The 20,359-nt window shown below is 39.9% G+C and overlaps 2 protein-coding genes across 3 annotated transcripts; both read left to right on the top strand.

Moving 5' to 3' along the window:
* Positions 1–9,026: 9,026 nt before the first annotated feature.
* On the top strand, positions 9,027–14,095 carry pirt (phosphoinositide interacting regulator of transient receptor potential channels). Of its 2 annotated transcripts, none has more exons than XM_084744427.1 (2): positions 9,027–10,158; positions 13,258–14,095. In XM_084744427.1, exon 2 carries the CDS (start codon positions 13,274–13,276, stop codon positions 13,679–13,681), a length of 408 nt encoding a protein of 135 aa, XP_084600553.1. In that variant the 5' UTR covers positions 9,027–10,158; positions 13,258–13,273; the 3' UTR covers positions 13,682–14,095. The 2 variants fall into 2 exon arrangements, with proteins under 2 accessions (XP_084600553.1, XP_084600552.1); XM_084744426.1 differs by lacking the exon at positions 9,027–10,158 and adding an exon at positions 10,193–10,393.
* A 1,758-nt stretch (positions 14,096–15,853) lies between these two features.
* Positions 15,854–16,676, top strand: tmem238l (transmembrane protein 238 like). The gene has a single exon (XM_084744866.1). The coding sequence runs from the start codon at positions 15,993–15,995 to the stop codon at positions 16,497–16,499; it is 507 nt and encodes a 168-aa protein (XP_084600992.1). The 5' UTR covers positions 15,854–15,992; the 3' UTR covers positions 16,500–16,676.
* Positions 16,677–20,359: the final 3,683 nt, after the last annotated feature.

The raw sequence follows: 20,359 nt of genomic DNA, 5'->3' as shown, positions 1-20,359 counted from the left end.
CTGGTCAATAACCTCAGGGTTTTGTGAGATTTTTCCTTTTCTCTCTCTGTCCTCACTCTCGCATTTAATCATGAAACCTTGTGTGAAATACCAGAGGTTCTGCGATGAGTGATGGACGTCACCTGTAAAAGAAAAATTCTAAACAGTATTATCCCTCCTTGCCTGCAGAAAATGGGCTTTTACGCCCTTAATAACTGACGTGATCTTGGATGACATCTTGAAAATTTGATATTCGCAGCACAGGTTCACCTGTCTACTGCAATTCCCTTTCATTTCTGACACACAACAGCCAAGTAGCATCCACACCCTTCTACAAATACTGGGGAATCTTCATATAGGTGGCAAACTATGAATTCTTCTTCCACGGAGGTCACCTTACAAACCTGTGACATCATCAACCTTGGATTTTCTCTTGATATTATTTGACTTGAGGTTGGTGGTGCTCGGTCCTTTACCTGCTTCATCTACTTACTCTTGAAGCCATCAAGCTAACTACCTCCTACCACATTCCAAACGTGTACATTTCCTTTTTGTTTGCAAATAATATTAGAATGTAAAGCACATAATTTCCTGCTCTTTGAAAAACAAAAACAGAGGAGTCCATTTTTAATTGGTGAATACATATTTTAACAGATATAACAGAGACATAATGAGCCCTCTTGTGAAAAGAAGCATAGCCTTTTTGACCTTTACTTATTTATTTACATGGTGGTTTGGCTGCTGTGTTGCCCCAATGCACTGTTTACATGCAGTTAACAGAAAGAAATAAGATAAGAACAAGAATAGACAGAGTTTAACAACCGATAAAGGCTCAGTTGAACTTGCAGATTACCAGATTTTGGCCACTTGTGGGCAGCAGACATGCACTTACACAGAATATTTGGAGACACTGCAAAAAAAAACAAATCTGAATTTCAGCCACATCATCAACGAATTTGGAGTGACATATCAATTCAAAGTGTCCCTCTTGGTAAATAGACAAAACACATTGCCATACATGCTCTGTGGGGGAGAAAAGTTGGTACAATTCTTCAGGATAGGGGCCTTAAAGGGCCTAAGGTAATTTTTTTCAATATTAAATTATTAACCTCATCATAAATCAAGTATTTAATTTACATTGCGCTCATAAAACTACCAGTTTCTTTTTATTCTTTACAACAACAAAAAATGTTGAATGACACATCAGTTGGCATAACTGCAGGGTTTCCATGGCAACTTGTTGCTGTAGTCTGAACTGGATACCGGAGAGTTTGAAGCAATTAATGACTGAAGTCTGAGTGACGGATAATTATAAAAATAATATTTTAATACTGTAATGCCTCAATGCAGACTGAAATATGGTCAGTGCACAAGGAAATGACATTGGGCGCGGCACGGTTTGGCTCCACAGAGACAAAAGTGCCGGTGGAAAAGTCCCATAATGTTCACCCGTGCGAACCGAACTTTGAGCTAGCTCTTGTGAAGAGTGAACTTTGACAACCACTCTTCTGCCATGGCATCAAAGCTTTTGCACTCCAACAGGTACAACATGAAGGTATGAAAACTGCAGGCATTCTTTGAAGATGTGTGTAAATGAAAAAGCTGTATTTTAGTTTGAAACACTGTTGTGTCCCCTCAGTTGACAACAGTAAAAACACTCTTATCTTAAGTGTTACCTTAATGTAGATAACCTGTACCTCAAGTGAGATTCTTACGTATCTTGCAGGATAAATTTTAAAGCTCTCCCGCAGAGCAATAACACAATTTAAACCATACTTGTACTCTCTTCAGCATTGTTCAGGCTGTATGTATTAACAGAAGGACCAAAGAAACACTTTAATAGAGCCCGCATTAAGGGCTAATTCACCGTAAGTACACCCACTCCACACAGTCTTTTACATATTTCCGCTCAGGAATGTACAGTAAGTGCATCTAACAAGACTGGTGCAGGTCTTCCATACATAAAACACTTGTGATGCTCTTTGATGAAAACTCTGTGTAGAAGTTTGCTGTAAAAGCCTGAATAGAGGCTGTTATTTTTAGAAAGTTTTACCACCTAGTGATCTGGTGGTTGCAGATTGATTTGGCCAACATCAAAAACAAAAACACAAAAAGGTATTTGGTTCCCACCCAGTATATTAAAAACTGCATGTGCTTTGGGTAAAGGGTTTTTCTCTGCTGTGTTTTTGTCTAAAGGCTGCCGGCCCTCTCGTCAGTCTGATTCAAAAAGGGACAAACACATGACTCACTACAGACTCATTATTAGATAACATTTTAGAAAAATCATCAAATTATTCATTTCAAGTGTGAAAATCGCCCTTTGAGTGCATTCCTTCGGTGTGGTTCACCCACTGAGACTGGCAGTAATATGTAAAGACAGGTTCTGTCATCAAAGGCAGTGTCCTGTTAATTCAGTCTGATTTCTCACCTGAAGCACCGTGTTCTTGCAGACTGGCAGCGACAGTCCTGGAAGTGAACTGACGTGAGTTTTACCTTTTAAAGAAGCTATTCGAGAAGTCTCTTATTTCTCAAACTGGCTCTTATGGCTGAATACAAAGAAAGTCTTTGAAGCTTCCTTTTTACGCTTTGCACCGTAATTCACGTCTTGCTGAATCAATGCAGTGAAAAACGAAAAAGTGCAATCAGAGATGTTCAGATATGGAAGAAAATGTTAATGCACTTTGTTTTGAGTTGACTGTTGAGAGTTGGACACCGCTGCACTTAATCGGTTCCTTGAGGTTTTTGCTGGTTTACTCTGGGATTGTTGCAGCCTAAAATGCCTGATTTCCTGGCAGCTTCACATTTTTAAAAAAATCTTTCCATTGAATTTTTCATAACATTCTTGTATACGTCATAGAGATACACCATATCACATTAAAAAATATTAAACCACCCTCCCCTTTCCCACCATGCATTTGTACCTGCACTTCTACCCCGACAGGCTACAGCTAGTTACCAAATTCAGCCTTCTTTCCCAGATAACATGACAAACTAGCATGCAAGTGAACGCAATGGCATTATAAATGTATCTTATGGTCAAGGTCATGGGGATTGGTTGAATTTGCATTCCTAACTTCCTGGGGGGACATTTTTACTGATATCCTGTCCAATAATAGTCCAGGGACGAAACTCCTCCCTCCAGCATCCCCACCAGCAGAGACGGTGAACCATCAGATCAACAGGAGTGTGTCACACTTTGTTCTTTGTCCCAATTATCAGACCGTGAAGACATATCTGTCAGAAAAGAGTTGTGGCTGAGTTATTGATCTGTTTTATACTAATCTATGTCTTCTGCTTTCCCGCAGCATCTATTAGCACTGCCTGCCTTTCTCTGTCTCTGACATGCCACAGCAGGGGGGGGCAACAGTGCAGGCCATTGACGTCATGAAGGCCCAAAGACCATCAGGAGCCAGCATCATCAGCAGACCACAGAAACCTCTCCTCTGACTGCTGAAAGCATGTATTATGTGCTCTATTTCTACTCCAGTCTGGTGAATAAACTAGATGGCCATGTATATTAATGCACACGGATGTTGTGATCATCAAAGCACGGGGTGAGAGCATGCCTCAACTTTCCTCCCTGAAAACAAGCTGTGAATGAAAAAAATCAGCTCTATTTGATTCATTCGGAGCAAAAAAAAAAAATGTGGCCTAGATATGTTATAATCCACATGTTCTGTTTCTCATACTTTGGCTCATTAACACGCAACATTATTTCATTTCATGTGCACAGGCCGTGTTAGTGTTATTACACTGCCTGCTCCCTTTTTAGTCACATTTAAATCAGGCAATGCACTTTTAAGTCTATTAGGAGAAAAAAAATAATTCAAGACTGATGCTCTCAAACCATTTAAGATAAATTTTCCTGCACAGCTCTGATCAGTTAATCATGATATCAGAACAGCGGTTGTGACCTTCAGAAAGTGTGGTAATAAAATATTTCTTCATCCAAAAGTTCAGAATCACAGTGGAATCCATTAATTGTATGGATGACGCGTCTCCACTTCCTCCTGCTGTGCAAAAATGAAGCCAAAATATCTTAGACGCAGGCGCTGCCATCTTGCAACGGTGACATCGTTTGGAGCAAGAGCAGAGAGTAGAGCAGAACAAACAACCGCTGCCGCAAAAACAAAAGCAGTTGCACAACAGAGATAAGTTAGAACTGAACTCTCAGTAACAAGTTCCTACATGTGTCTGACTGGACTGACACCTCAGGGTGAAGTCATGACCATCATATGTATTTATATGTATGTTGCATTTTTGTTTTGTGTTGTGTTGTTTACTTTTTGTGTGTGTGTGTGTGTGTGGGGGGGGGGGGGGGGTTGTATTGTTGTTGTTTGTTTTCTGTGTCGTAAAGTTTGTTTTTGTGTTTTATTGTGGTGTCTTGTGTTGTATTGTTTTTTGCATTTCATCATTGTTTGTTTTTTTTGCATTGTAATGTTTTTTATGTTTCATCATTGTTTTTTGTGTTGTCTTGTTTCATGTGATTTCTTTATATTATATTGTTTGTTTTTTGGGTTTTCTTGTTGTTGCTTGTGTTGTATTGTTTTTTGTGTTGTATTGTTTGGGGTTTTTGTGAGTTGTACTGTTTGATTTTATTTGCAGACTGAAATAAATAACTAAAAATTCTATTCTATATTGGATAGACAAACAGACTAACTTTACTTTAAACTAAATGTGAGTCCAGTGATACTGAGCAGAGTAAATGTATCAGTGGTTGGTGTTTTCTTCTTAGAGGTTGTTTGATGGCTAAAAGAGAATTATGAATATTACAGATCTCTCTGCATTTCCATGGGTGAAAGAACCTTTATGCTACAGTTGTTTGCATGTCTTCCCCTCTGGGATTACTGAACAAAAAGCTGTAAATATGCAAAGCAGATTAATTAGTTTCCCAAGGTCACTTGTACAGAAAAGGGCTCCACGTGTAAATAAATCGACGGTGTGTTGCAGGAAGTGTGATTCGTCTACAGACGAGTGAATATCTGCAGATGAGATGCCGCACAGAACTTTATTGATATTTGCTCAGGAGTTAACGAGGCTCTGTGCGAAGCTTCATTTGGCCAAAAAGTATTTCTGTTTAATCCACACAGCCTTGAAAAACCGCAAGGGCTGGAGTTGTTAGAGCATCTTAGTTCTGGTGGCTTTAACCGGAGGGTGTGCACGCTGCACCTTAAAGTCCACAGTTCATTTGAATCCGGTCCTAAAACCCCTGCCAAACCAAGAAACTCAGCATGCTGACTCAAGACGAGTCTTATTAGCTCTAATCCCTGGCAACCTTCTGTGTTTGTATTATAAAAACAGGATTAGACTGATACCTGTACGTCGGTTTACCAATATACTGGCTCAGTTTCTAACTTTAAAACACCAAGTCAAATAATCCACCTGTGATATGTACAGGTTCCTCTTTGACTACAGGTACATCAGTCTGGGGAATCTGCAGCTGCATTTTAATTAGCATCTCACATCATTTTCTATATTTTTCAACAGTGTCACTGCCATTTAGTAGATGATAAGAGATGATGACCATTGAATAAATGTTAAATGTTGAATTGTGTCAGATAATCAAATGTAGATCAGCATAAAATTTCAACAATAAAAAGCCTACTTGAAAAAAAAAATGGGAGTAGATATAATTTTTCAATTATCAACTAATCTGCTAATTATGTTCACATCTATGTGATACATCATTTGGTCAGTGAACTCTTTCCAAAAGCCCAATTTCATGCCGGGAAATTGTTTGTTTTGTCCAAGAAACCTAAAAAGTATTCAATGTATTATCACAGACAGAAAAGCGCCATATCCTCACAAGTGAGAGTCTAGAATGTAGAAGTATTTGGAAATATTTATTCTGCCTGTAAAATGACGACTTGGAAATTGACTTGGAGCAAATGGTCTTATCCCACTTAAAGTCTGGTCAGATGGAAGCCTTACAATTTGCATTTAGATCAAAGAGGGCTGTGGAGGATGCAAGAGTAACACTTCTGAGACAAGTTTAACAAACAACCTAGAAACTCTGTTATCTTATGTGTGCATACTGTTTGCAGATTTCTCATCTGCCTTTAAAACTGTCCAGGTAGATCTGTTGACAATGAAGCTTGGTAGCATGGGTGTAAATAACAGCCAACAGCATGTCCACATCCATGAAGGACAGTCATCTGTCATCAGCACTCAGACTGGGACACCACATGGTTGTGTCCTCTCACCAGGAAAAATGACTATACAATATTTAGAACATATGGGAATATATCTAGAAAAGATGTAGGCCCTTTTTTGTCTTGAAACAGATCCAGCAGCTGTGTGCATGTGCTGGTGGAGCCCACTAAACACTTTAATTCTTTGATTAACAAGCACAAAGTGGCATGAATTTAAAACACTTCTGACCGTTAAAGCATCAGAATTATACTAAGACCCTGTCCCAACGTGCCCCCTCACAGACTGTCGCACTGTGAAATCGTTGAGTCCATGAGGGCCGTCTCAGGGACTTTTGAGCCCTTTATACACACTTTCCATAAGTCCACATTTCTGCAGATTTTGCCTGAGGGAATTACCCATAGTTCATAGTGTTCTGATGTTACACACACAGGGTTACCAGGGGAACCTCAGATGCATTAAAAGAAAATGACAGCGCTCTTGAATATCTGATAAAGTTAAAGGAATTTATTTAATTGCTACCAAAGATCTCACCTTTCTGCCTTAAACTGATTTTTTCCTAAAACCCCTGACTGAGCATATTTTTTTAGACCTCTCTTCTTTATTTCAATTTTCTTGTGATTTATGTCACTTTAATGTGTTGCAAAGTGTCCCATTCCAGTTTGCACTATTCTGAATCCTCGCAGCCTCTCACATTCAAGTACTCCAGGTGGTGTCAGCTTAAGTCTGTGAGGGTTCAGGGCTTGAAGTTCGGTGGGGATGTTGGGATTGCGCCCTAACACAACATGATTTCTGTCACGAGATTTGCATGTAAATACTTCAAAATATTAAACAATGAAGATGCAAAGTGTGCAGTGTCTGAATGGGGGATCGAATGTGCCAACAACATGCAGCTTTTGCAACATGTGGAGTGTCAGACAAACCTCCATGTGAAAGCCAAAAGCAGCAAGTAAATCATAACCAGAACACTGGATTCATACTTTATCCAAAACATTTATAGGCAAAATGGTGGAAGGGACAGCAGCATGTGATGGATTTACATTCAAAGTAGACTTTGACGAAAGACGGACAAAATCCTCCTGCAGAATCCTTCCAAAATCTTACACCAGGTGAGTAGGAGCTTACTGGGAAAACAAATAAATAATCAAAGACGATTGAGCAGTTCTGCCTCGTCCGTAAAGGTGCATACGGCCTTTCTACCTCTCTGGGGAGATGCACCCTTCCTACATGCAACAAATCCGCCATTAACCAGAATATTAATTTTTATGACCTGACCCGTCCAACCTGTGGATCAGCTTAAACTTAAATTACTTAGTTTACGATAAATGAAGTAATTTGATGCAGCAGCGCTGATGTAAGGTTATCTCTGGAAGGGGAGAGTGAGGCGAGGTGTTTGCGATTTGAAAAGCTCACCACTAGATGCTACTAAGCCCCACACACTGTTCCTTTAAATCTGCATTTGTTTCTGATGAATATGACCAAGGTTTCTTGTATTTTTATTCCACATTCAGTCAAATTACAAAGAACTATTTCTATAACTGATGTTCAAATAACTCCACAAACAGTATACTGACTTCTGTCTTCAGTGTTGGAGGGAGTGTCGTCTGTACAAAACCAGAACAAACTGGACTGGTGATACTTACCCTATGACAGAGCACTACAGCATGAATTTAGCTCAGAAGTCCAGAGCAGACCCACTGCACCCTCTATGGCCTGAATATGAACTTTTATCTTTTATCAGGGTGAAGGTACAGAATGCCCAGGATGCCGACTAAAGAGGCATCACATCCCACGCAGCATACAGCTGCTTAACAAGCTCTCAATTTGACATCGTCTTAAACTTGCACTTGTTTTCCTTTTTGGATCAGTTGAGTTGTTTTTTGATGCTCTTTGTGCATAACACATTTTCCTAGGAGCAATAAAGGCAACACGCATCCATTCATTCAAACAATAAATGAAGAAATTCTGTCTATCAACATATTTACAGCAGCTACTAGTGCTGTGCATTACACCCATGGATGTATAAAGTGCATGCAATGGCTACACCCTCAGACCGTGCAGCTAAAGCGGTCCATGGATGTAGGAAGAAGAGACATGCTATTAACTGACTCTTCCCAGACTGAGAGCTCCCAGCGAACAAAGGCGTACTGGGACCAGAACAGCCTCTGAGACCACCAGAGGCCAGTTTGAGGACTGGGAGGTGGTTTTCTTGCTGCATGTGGCAAACATCATTTAGCAGTTTCCTGACTTATGCTGGCATCAAGTTAAGATATCTTTACATCAGTAAACTCTCTAAATGACCTTGGGGCTGTGTTTCCCTGTTGGTCTTGGAGGCAGTGACCGGTCGTGTCCACTGGGAGGCTGCTGAGCCCGATTCTGTTGCCTGCTAATGAGTGCTAACAGTTATGGTTTGCTACTTTAGCAACAAGTGAGCTAAAGCCATCTGTCCACCAGGAAACGTATCCTTGGGCAAGATACTGAACCCCAAATCACCCCTGAAGCCACAGTCCTGTGTGTGAATGCTTAGATTATGAGGAGCAGAGGCGCCTTGCATGGCAGCCTCTGCCATTAGTGTGTGAATGTGATATCTTGTAAAGCACTCTGACTGGTAGGCAGACGGGAAAAATGTGATATAAATGTAGTCCATTTTATTTATGATAATCACTGATTTTGACCTCATGGAAACTTCAAGGTATAATAAGATGTCATGAATGTTATTAAAATGCTCAAATGGGTTTTTATTTGAGTCTTTTTCCTCATGCATTAAACAAATATCTAACAGTCTGGTATATGGAGGTCTGCAGCTCCGCCTCATCCTTCAGCACATTCACCCAGCAGTGTAAAATACCCTCAGATGACTATGATCAAGTGAACGGGATACAACCCACTTAAATGGACCATTAAAGAGAATTAGGCACATCATAATCGCAAGATACTGTAGCACATTACATGGAACGGCTGATTAATTTCTCACATGTGGCTGCAAAATAAAAGACTTCCATCCAGAATGAAGTGAAGCTCAAGGTAATTAGAAAAACACTGAATTAACCGATTAATTAACTAATCCTGCTATGAAATATTTCACTAAAAGTTAATGATACAGCCAGGCTGAATTCAATCACTTGCCCGCACGCCGAGGCGCATGTCAGCACTGCCCTCTGCTGGACCGAGCCACTCATTGCACGCGCTGACAGGTTTCATCATATCACCGTTGCACCACAGGATGGTACAATGGTGCATTTTAAACACATGACAGCGGTAATGAGATCAGGCAGGAGCGTCTGTGTTTACTGAGTAGAAAGAGCCATTTTCAAGCTCATGAGCTCTCTGTAGAGTGTAATTGTGTTAAAGAGGGAGATCATGTTCTGATCAATGGCCACATACTGACACTGGTGTGTCTCCAGAAGAGCACACGAAAACACAAATGTGATACCAGGGCTGTTTGATGGAAGCAGGGGTGTCATATTGCAGCAACATCCCCCTCATTCATTCCCCTTGTGAATCCGAGGCAGGAGATTTTAGAAGACGACAAAAAAAAATCCTAAACTTGACCAAACTTCTGTATGATTTCCTGCATTTTTCTGAGGGTTAATTATGCCACGTAGATGCCATCGATCTCATGTTCAGCAGACAAAACTACAACTTGCAGACAACTGCTCCGGGGTACTTTGGGATCAATACCGTACCAACATATCAGGCTGTATTGGAAAGTCTCTGTATGGGTGATTGCTTGTTACATCAATCCAGCTATAACAGAGAGCCATTTCCTAGTTGCTGCCCTGCCCTGCTCCTCTTTGTGTGGAAAGAGTACCAGCTACAATTGAGGCAGATCTTTTCCTCTTATTATTGTCCAGTCCTGGAACATTTCAGGCATTTGAAACAAACGGCAGCTCTAAAGTTTGTGAAATCATTCACCAATGGAGGCACCAGCCTAAGTGGTTTTTTAGGGTCTATGGATGTCCTCTGGGGACCGGAAGGCAAGCCCCTCGCCCTGGATGCAGCGTCAAGACTGAGCGATGGTAGATGATGGTAAGGAGATGGTGGTCACAGGGTTCTCTTGAGGAGGTGGAGATAGCATACTGGAGGAGGGTGGTTGTTTAGTGGGAATCCGTAACGTTGGATTTTACTGGTTTCTCTGCATGGGCGGGCGGAGGGTGGAAATTTTTCATCAGCTTCTTCAGAGTTCTGGATGTTTTCTGATGGTTAAGAGATTCAAACATATTACTGATTCTTCAAAAATACAGACAAAGATTCTGCTTTAAAGGTAGGTGTTTGTCTACTTGTTTACTTCTGGTTTAGCAGCAATTTTCTTAGAGTAATAGCAGGTGCTTCAGGAAAACTAACATAACAATGCAGGATTAAACACACTTTGAAGGTCTGGACATTAGTTTAAATTTAAACTTGTATTTTGGTTTAAACTTCAAGGGCTATACCAAAGAATTCCCCCGTTCCACGTGGATATAGAGGATGGGCCGACAAAGGTCGTTGCCAGGGATGGGCAACATTAAAGTAAATGCATTTATGTAATTACTTTGGAGCATTTTTTTATTTTATATTTTGGTGAGCAAAACAATGAGATGCAATTTGTAACAATACTTCAAGAGCTCCTATTTATGTATTTGAAACAGGCCTACTTAAAATACATTGTCATTTCATGCTTAATCCTCTGTAGTATGCATTATCTTGTCAGTAGGTAAGGATTTTTCTGTAATTATTTGTGTCATAAAATAGATCAAGTACATATAATTTAAAGACATTTTCAAGAAATATTCTTTAAGGATACACTTCAGGGTGCGTTACGTTAAAACAACACTGTACCATAATGGTAATGAATGAAAAAAGACAGATATTGTTTAAAATTAAGTATAATTTATTACAATACTAATTAAAAATATTAGATTATATCATATAGAGAGACTCTAAAATTTATACCATATGAAATTGGAATAGATTAAAAGTAAAATCTGTCCATAAGTTTGTTTGCCTGGATGTTATGTTCAGGCAATATTATGCACTCTTAGAATTAAAGGTGCTAACTAGAACCATAAAAGGGCTTTTTGATTTGTTCCCATAGGAGAACCCTTTTTGGCTCCTGGTACAACAGTTTATAAAGGTTCTAGCTGTAACCAAACATAAAGGGTTACACCTTGAACCATCTGTGAAAGTTTTCGCCCAAAACACCCTATAAATGCTTTTCCACCAACATGGAACCGATCCCATTCCAGTTCAGGAACTTAATATTGAACCATTTGGAGCATTTCCACCAAAAGTAAACAGTATCAAAACCCGAAACCTCGGTTCCCAGTAGGTTTTCCTTAGGAACTAAGGTTGACGTGTCATATTTTACAGGCTCTTGTTCAGCACCCTCTGTTAATGACATACTTGATTACAATGGTTCCACTCAAAACTGGTGGAAATGTGGACTGCTTCACCAGATCGCACATAGGTTCCAAACTCGTAAATAGAACCGGTTCAAAATCCAGAGCTACTTTGGTTGAAAAAGGGCCTTATGAGAGGTTTTAAAGGAGAACTCTTCTATGGTTTAATGGTTCCACCCAGAACATGCTCTAGAAGCTCTATCCAGAATCTTTTCACCTTCTAAAGGTGCTAACAAGATCCTAACCAGGGGGTCTACCAAGAACCTATTTATATTACAAGGGTGTTGTCTAGAACCCAACCAGGAACTTCTACCAAAAACCCTTATATATATCATGATGCAAAGAACCCTTGATGAACGAGTTTGGGGTTTATAGGGCGTGTTGGGTGAAAACTTTCACAGATGGTTCTAGGTATAACTTTTTTATAACCCTCATTTCTTAAAGTGTACCATTGTGGAACACAATAAGTAAACTTTATCAACAATCTATCAAACTAAACCGTAAGAACCTTCTTTAAAACAAGACAGACATTTTCAGACCACTTTTGTGGAGAGAGATGATGGAGTTGAACCACGTGAAGAAGAATGCAAAATCATGACTTCCAGAGAGTCATGTCACAAACTAAAACACTGCTGTTAATTTCTTTAGGGTGCTGCCTCCTGCACTGTAACTGAGGATGAATTGTGTGAGTGAAGAAGTCCAAAAATGTGTATGTACCATAGGATTAATTAGTTCAGAGCATTTTGTAATTTGTATTTTGCTGAGTAGGACAAAAATAAGATGTAGCAAATACTTTTAACAGCTCGTGTTTGTGCATTTTTAAATACTCAGCATACATTATTTTATTGTAAAATAAAGAAGTTTAAAAAAAAAGCCTAATCACAGTCTTAGATAAGTGAATCATGTGACACTGGAGTGGCCAGTGGGTTTACCGCATTACCTGCATCAGTATAAGTGGGTCTCTTAAGCCTCCCTCTTTGCTCCTTCAACTTGTCAATCTGTCATTTAAACAGCAATGCACCAGAGGCATTTGAATTTGCTGTTGCACCTGCTGTTGAATGGAATGGGAGACAACACCAAAACACACCCATGATTAATAAAATGACTAAATACAACCCCTTTGACCCTTTCTTAGCGCCCAGATTATGCGCTGAATCAGACATGCCCTGTGTACCTGCACATTTTCCTTCTCAATCAAAGCTTTATTTCAAACATACTGCATCTTCTCTGGCAGCATTATATAGCCTACTGTATGAAACATACAGTATAAAGACGTAAAGACCGACATATTAAACATATATGTAAGGGATAATGTACAATGAGCAGGTCATTATTGTGAAATAATCCCCAACAAAGTGATACCGGGCCCCAGTGCGAAGCCTGAAGGGTGATTTAAAAGATTTTAAAGATTTTATTGCTCCTACAGGTCTATCATCTGCACTATAACCACAGCAATGGTCTGTTACACAAGGCAATGGTCTGCAGAAATAACTCATAAAGCTCATAAAAATAATCTCAGCTGTATTTCAGATCTTTATTTGATAGTAGATTTATTAAATTTTACTCTGTTGACAGATTAATTGTTATCATTCCCAGTACAATGCTCTTCAGAGCATGCGCTTAAGATAATCTAAATAGCGCCCAAAATTAGGGAAAATAGGGTTGTTGAAAATCCCAAAAGTTAAACTTCTGTGTAAACCGAGACCTCAGAGCAACGTGTCCCCTCACAGACTGATCCTTACTTTCACAGAGTCTTCCAGGAGGCCATGCCGGGCAGCCCAGAGAACATCCCTCTGGGAGAGTGCACCCTCTCCCAGTCCAGGGACCAGCTGACGCCCACGAGCCGCACAGAGAGCACCGTGTTCAGCCTGTCCCGCACCGAATCCGTCTGGACCACCGAAGCCTCTGAGGACAAGTGTGAGGTCTTCTGGTTCCCCATCCACCTCATGTCCACCGGGGGCAGCTTCCTGGCATGCGGCATCATCATCAGCGGCCTGTACTTCGCCGGCCACTGCAGGAAGGTCACCAACATCCTGGGACCGGCCCTGCTGTCCATCGGGCTGATGGTTTTTGTGGTGGGTGTCGTCCTCATCCCCATCACAAAGGAGAACAGGAAGAGGTCAAATATGAAGAAGCCCCTCAGTTACTACAGGCCTCCGATGTTCAATCTGTGATATTTGGAAAAACTCTGGAAGAAAATGAGAAACTTGACTGGATTGAAAATGATCCTTCTCAGCATGGGAACTTGTGTGGAAGCTAATTATTTAAAGACTCTTGTGTGATGACATTTGCGTTTATTTCTCTGATTTACCAGGACTGACAACACTTAGCACTTATCTCAGTCTCAGGCGTGCATGACAACATTTGCATCAGTAACCACGGCGGTCGAAAAAAAGAAGGTGAGAGCACAAGGACGACAATGTGCCTCATGAAATGCAATTACTCACACGCAATTTAGCGAGGTTACTAGAAAGCAAACTGTCCTTATGAATATTTATGTGGGGAAAGTGGACAAGTGGGACTTCCTAATGCTGTGTGGTACAATATATGCCAATTCATGAATAATTAAAGGTTGTGAGAGCTTATAATTGTCAGTTCCCGGTTTGCTTTGTCTCGCTGTGTCCACTAAAGTCCTTACTGTGGAGTCACTTTGAATCGGATTGCATTCATCTTCAAACATACAGAATGAAAAAGGCAAAAATTTGACTACTATGACCTGAAAGCACATTTTCATGGGATTTAAATGTTATGTAATAGGAAATTCTACTTAACCCCTTCAGACCCAGAGTCCAGTGTAATGGACATAAAATAATAATTGGTCTCAGCCTTTGAAAATGCACTTTACTATACTTAACTATACTTTACCTATAGGAACCGAGTAGATTATTGACTGGTGTATTTAAAGCAGCTATAATCAACATTGAATGAATCACTTGACTACTTGTGTCTCAAATTCAAAGACAAGTTTTATTGTCTTAAAGGGATAGTTCTGATTTTTTTATGTGGGTTGGATGAGGTACTTATCCATAGTCAGCGTGTTAAATGCAGTAGACAGCAGTTGATACGTGTCCAGTTTTGGAGGAGCAGTGCTGGTGCAGGAAGCAAAGCAATGAAGCAAAAATACGAATTTCAGCCACCTAAAAAAAATCTATTTGTAAATGCACCACAATGATGCCTCAGATACTGACATTTTGGGTCGGTAAAGAGTCCAGAGCACAGCAAAGTAATGACAAAATAAGGAAATCCAGGCAGAGGGCTGCAGGGTTTCTGTAGATACAGACACAACCGCACACTTCTAATGGATCAAAAGTGATGATTGAAATGAATTATGTTTATATGAGTCTATACATGTTTTTAAAGGAGCAATATGTAGCCATTGCATGTGCAAAAATGAGCACTGCAGTCCAAATAGAGAGTTGGAGCCACAGACTCTAAGTTAAATTGATTGTAATCCTGTTTCATACACGATCTGTGCTGGAAGGGAGTTGTTTTTTCCACCTCCTCCCAAGAGACGGGCAGACTGCATGTGCTCTGCAGGAGTGCAGGACCCACGCAACTTCATAAATTGACAATAACAAGTGAGGACGTGTCCTCCACTGTAAGCTGATCGGATGCTTAAAAACTTTCAATTTCCGTCAACGAGCAAAAGCCCCGCTGCTCTGAAATCTGGCATCTTGGGCTCTGGGAAACACTGATCAACATTTTTCACTGTTTTCTGACATTTTATCGACCAAACAACTAATTGATTAATAGAGAAAATGGTCGACAGATTAATCGATAATGAAAATAATTGTTACAGGAGAGACCTACCAACTAATCGATTGCTTGAGAAAATAATTGACTGATTATTGATGATGAAAATAAACATTGGTTGCAGCATTAAAAACACCATTAAACATATTTTATATTGAGGTAATCCAAACATAAGGTAGAGTAATCAAGTTACATTACTTTAATATTACTTGGATGGCGTTACTGGCTACATTTTTAATAGGTAATTTATAACTGTATCAGAATACATTCTTAAAGTAACCTTCTCAACCCTGCATATCATTACAGATTCCCCCTTTAAAGAAAATGTTGCATGTTATACCTTTAAAAATGCCCGTTTAGAGAGACAGAATGATGGGATGGTTAACTTTGTGTACGTGAATATCAATTTGAAAGTCAAATTAGATGTTAAAATGTACTTTAGGTCTTGTATCATTTGCATCGCGACAACATTAGAGTGAACTTTCACTTTCACACGGTTCAGGGCTGTTTTTGACATTTAAAAAGGGAACTGCGGCTGTGTGTGCGTGTGTGTGTGTGTGTGTGTGTGTGTGTGTGTGTGTGTGTGTGTGTGTGTGTTTACAGTGAGCCTGAGGAAACACCTTGTTTATCTTCACTTTAAGGTGGGGCGTTTCTCTCAGCTCGTACACCTGCGGACTGAAGCATCCTCCCGTTACAACACAGCAGGCTGAGATCAGCTGGGATGTTTCCACCATGAAGGGTCTGATCAAGTGTATCGGCGGCTGCGTGCCATTATTCTTCGTCGCCGTCGTGTTTGATGTAATCGGCCTCATCGTCCTCTTCGTCGGGATATTCGCCAACCTGCGCATCGACGGCCGCTTCTATGGCGACTTCTTGATCTACACCGGCTCCCTGATCATCTTCTTCAGCCTGGGCTGCTGGCTCATGTGGTACGTGGGGAACGTCCAGGTGTCGGAGGAAGACGAAGGCCTGAAGAAGAGGAGCAGCCTCGCGCTGCTCGCCAGGAAACTATCCAATCGGTTGAGCCAGAAGCTGAGAGGAGAGGAACGCGTGAAATGCGTCGGGGATGAGGAGGACCGCAGCCAGGTGAGGACGCCTCCACCTGCACGCAAAGCCAGCCGAGTGACATGGGGCAAATCCACAGCCTACCACAATGAGGGGTATGATGACAGTCTGGACTCAACTGCAGACGAGAAGAAGAGTGTGGAGACAGAAACTGAGGAAAAACAAGAATTCTGAACGACCAACACCTGAGGAATGGGTAGGGGAGACCAGGGATGGTCGTAACACTTTTTGTGTGAGCATCAAACAGTAGCAGGAACCAGGGACGGTAGTAACACTTTGATACACAGTACCCACATTTGTCTACCACTAATAAAACTCAATTAGATGTCTGTTACGTCAGAGGTTCTCAACCTCGGGACAGGAGCAGTAAAGTAGCCAGTCCTTCCAGGATTTCATGTGCTTTAATTTGGGATTGTTGAGGCCTAAAATGCCTGATTTCACAGCAGCTTTTCTAACAAAAAGAAAAAAAAAAAAAAAAGAAAAGAAAAGAAAGCAAAGAATGTTGCATGTTTTTAGGTCTTTTTTTAACGACCCAGTGTTTGCCTCCAATCCATAGCAGCATATTGATGCCACGTCAGTAAAAGAATAATGGTTGATTTCACAGGCATTTTAGGGGAATTTTTGTGTCCTAAAATACCTTATTTCATGGCAGCTTTTCTAAAACCTTGTCATGCATTTTGCAACATTTTTTGGCCTTTCTTTTTTGCAGTGGTCCAGTGTTTGCCTTCAATCCAGTTCATGGGTTGACAGTGGTTAAAACCTCATAAATAAAAAGTCTTACCAGGCTGAGACAAAGTTGAGTTCAGGGGACTCTAACTCCTTCAGAAAACACTAACGAAAAGGACTTTATGTTTTTGTTTTCATTTTCATTTTCAGTAATATTTTAATCACAGGTCTGTAATTTCCAAGGTTGTTATAGTTAACTGAAACTACACTAAAACTAGGTTAAAAAAAAAGAAAACACTTTAGTTAAAGGACCAGTGTGCAGGATTTAGTGGTATCTAGCAGTGAGCTTGCAGATTGCAGACACTTATCCTCACCTTCCACTTCCAAGTATGTATGAGAACCTACAGTGGCCAAGACTCACAAATAATGCAAGAGGCTATGTACCCTGTGTTTGGTTTGTCTACTCTAAATTGCTCATTCTAAGGTAATGAAAATGCAACAATTCTTATTTTCAGGTGGTTAAAAACTAGTAAAAACATAATTTTTAATATTATATTCCATTTATGCCATATTCTGCCAATAAATTTTAAGACACTGGATCTTTAATTGAAATAAAAATAAAAACTAGACATTAGAAAAAACAACCAAAAAACACCTGAAATTATGTGTACTTACAAAACTAACTAAAATCTGAAATGTACACAACACAACACACATGAGGAGGAAAGCAAAAATGACAAATGAAATAAAAATCATGTACAATAGAAAACCTAATTTCCTAGGATGTTTCCTGTAAAATATATTGATAGCCTTCTATTTATATAGGGAAAACAGAACTAGGGTTCACTTGGTGCACTCTCAGTTAATCAATTCTAATTCATAGCTGGTGTGACCTAGAGAGCGTGTCAGCTGGACACATGTGAAATGAGTGTACATAAGCATCACAAAATCCTAATGAATTCATATTTACTGGGTTTTAGATGAAGCAGTTGATTGAATTCCTTGAACTACCACTATTTTATTTTATTTGTTTAACTGTTAAGTTTCATTTTATGCACATTTTATTTCCAAACGTCGAGGTCAAAATGCTGTTTCAAAGGTTTCTGGATTACCACAGCGGGGGCTCTCAAAAGGAAACCACTTTTCATGTGGATCTCCGGTCAGTGTTGATGCAATAAAGTCCACTGTGCTGCTGTACTGACAGGGAAAGATGAGTTTTCCTGCTCGACGATCCGTGCCGGCAGTGCCTACACGTCCCAGGATGCATTGTGCTTGAGCTTCTGATGCCCACACCCATGTTACAGTGTATCACCACCCTAGCCTGTAGCCATTACTTTGTTTGCCAAAATACAGCATCAGGTGACTAAAATACCGAGCTCGCGTGCCCCCTGGTTAACCAGAGGCGGAGACAAGAGCTCTTCCTTAAAGGGACAGCTCGGATTATTTGATGAGAGGTTATATGCAGTACATATTGATAATCAATATATTACCAACAGTAGATGCTGGTCAGCACGCTCCCAGTTAGAAGAGGCACAGAGGACTACAAACATGGACTCTGCACAATAAACTGCTGTGGACAGGGTCAGCAGCAAAAGGTATTTTAGCTACTTCAAAATCAGTGTCATTATAAGTGTATTTAGAATATTTTTACCACTTTAATTTGCTGCCTGATAGCTTTATTTTGAAGGAAAACCACCATTATGTAAGCCAAACATGTTTCTCTCCAAAACCTATCAAACTCCATATGTGAAATCAGTAATTTTACCTTACAGAACACAAGAGCCGCTGATCTACCACTGCCTCGATCTGTTATTGTGTGACACTCCTGAATCCAAACTATCATTTTATAGTCACAAAATAACACAAACAAATGAACAGATTGCGGCAACAGTAGACGGAGAACTCCCGTGTTCTGCAAGATAGAAATGACTAATTTCATCTGTTGAGTTTGGTTCAATTTGGAGAGAACATTTGGCTTATATAACAGCAGTTACCCATCAGAAAAAAGCTGTCAGACAGCAAAGTAAAGTGGTGAAAATATTCTAAATATGCTGTACACCATCCAACTGATATAGATTTTTGCACAGGCCTTATTTAAGTGGCTAAAATACCTTTTGTTGCTGACCCTATCCACTGCAGTATCTTTTGTATTGCTTAGCTTCTGATGCATGTAACTAATACACTGAATATTGATAAGTACAATGCAGTTCCACTTCAAATAACCCAAACTATTCCTTCAACTCCAACTACATCACTTTGACAGGAAAAAGTGCAGACTTTGCAGCAGGAGAACTCAGCTTTATATCACAAAGAGGACTTTATTGCTTCAAGTGACTAAATTTACCACCAACACCGACTGAACATCCACATAAAAAGTGTAGAATTTTCCCTTTAAGAGGCCTCAAAGTGTCCATGTTCGCCATTTATTTGCAGTCATTTAATTAATTGCAAATTTGTAGTTAATATTCTTTTTATCGCTGAAGCACATTATAAACTGAAATAGTGAGAACCTGAAGGCAACACCTTCATTATTCAGGTCATACTGTCGAGGGATCCCGACTTAAAATCTTGTTCATTATTTCAGGTTAAAATGTGCTTATGCCGTGCCTTTTTAATAAATAACATTTATCAACTTAAAGGGACAGTTCACCCCAAAATCAGAAATACATATTTTGCTCTCTGGTATGTAGTACAATTTATCCAGCTGGATTTTTTTTTGGAGACATCAGCCCTAGAGATGTCTGCCTTTCCTCCAATATAATGGGACTAAATGGCATTCAGCTTGTAATACTTAAAGCTCAAAAGAAAAAAAAATCTTTGTAGTGGGAAAAAAGTAATTCTGGTCGATTCTACTGCAAAAAGAAAGTAGTGGAATTATTTTGAGTAGCTGGACCATGATTTCTGGAAACAGACATTGGTTTGGACTTTTTTTTAAATGTATTTTCTTGGTGCTTTGAGTGTGAATTGTCCCTTTAACTTAAATACTCTGCACAGAGAATGGGAGAAACATGGGGTCTAACTTTTAATTTAAGGGACTCCCTTAATCTGGCTCTGCTGTTGGATTATAATTCTGGATACTGAATCTTTTATTTCTTTTTTTGTGACCAAAAAGTACATTTAAGTGTATTGAAGCTACAAAATACTAGAATACATGATTCCATGACCTCTGTGTCTTCAGTGGCAGCTCTGACCCCATAACAAAGTTTTTTGTGTCGACTCAACAAAAGGAAATGTTCCTCACTTGATAGTCCGTCACTATTTCAACTTTATTTTTCACTTCATGTTCCAGACACATTTAACATGTGTCATAGCTGCTACCAGAGTAAAGTCAGGTCATGTTTGCTCTTTGATTTGCTGTCAGAGCAGCA

The sequence above is a fragment of the Lutjanus erythropterus genome, chromosome 19 (genome assembly GCF_056507025.1).
Source record: "Lutjanus erythropterus isolate fLutEry1 chromosome 19, fLutEry1.hap2, whole genome shotgun sequence".
Lineage (NCBI taxonomy): Eukaryota > Metazoa > Chordata > Actinopteri > Lutjaniformes > Lutjanidae > Lutjanus > Lutjanus erythropterus.
The sequence above is the reverse complement of the archived record's forward strand: the minus strand, read 5'-3'. Positions and strand labels throughout refer to the sequence as shown.

Bases quoted from the DNA above. Each gene is read 5' to 3' on its own strand.
- pirt (XM_084744427.1), top strand. From the start codon at position 13,274: ATGCCGGGCAGCCCAGAGAACATCCCTCTGGGAGAGTGCACCCTCTCC.
- tmem238l (XM_084744866.1), top strand. From the start codon at position 15,993: ATGAAGGGTCTGATCAAGTGTATCGGCGGCTGCGTGCCATTATTCTTC.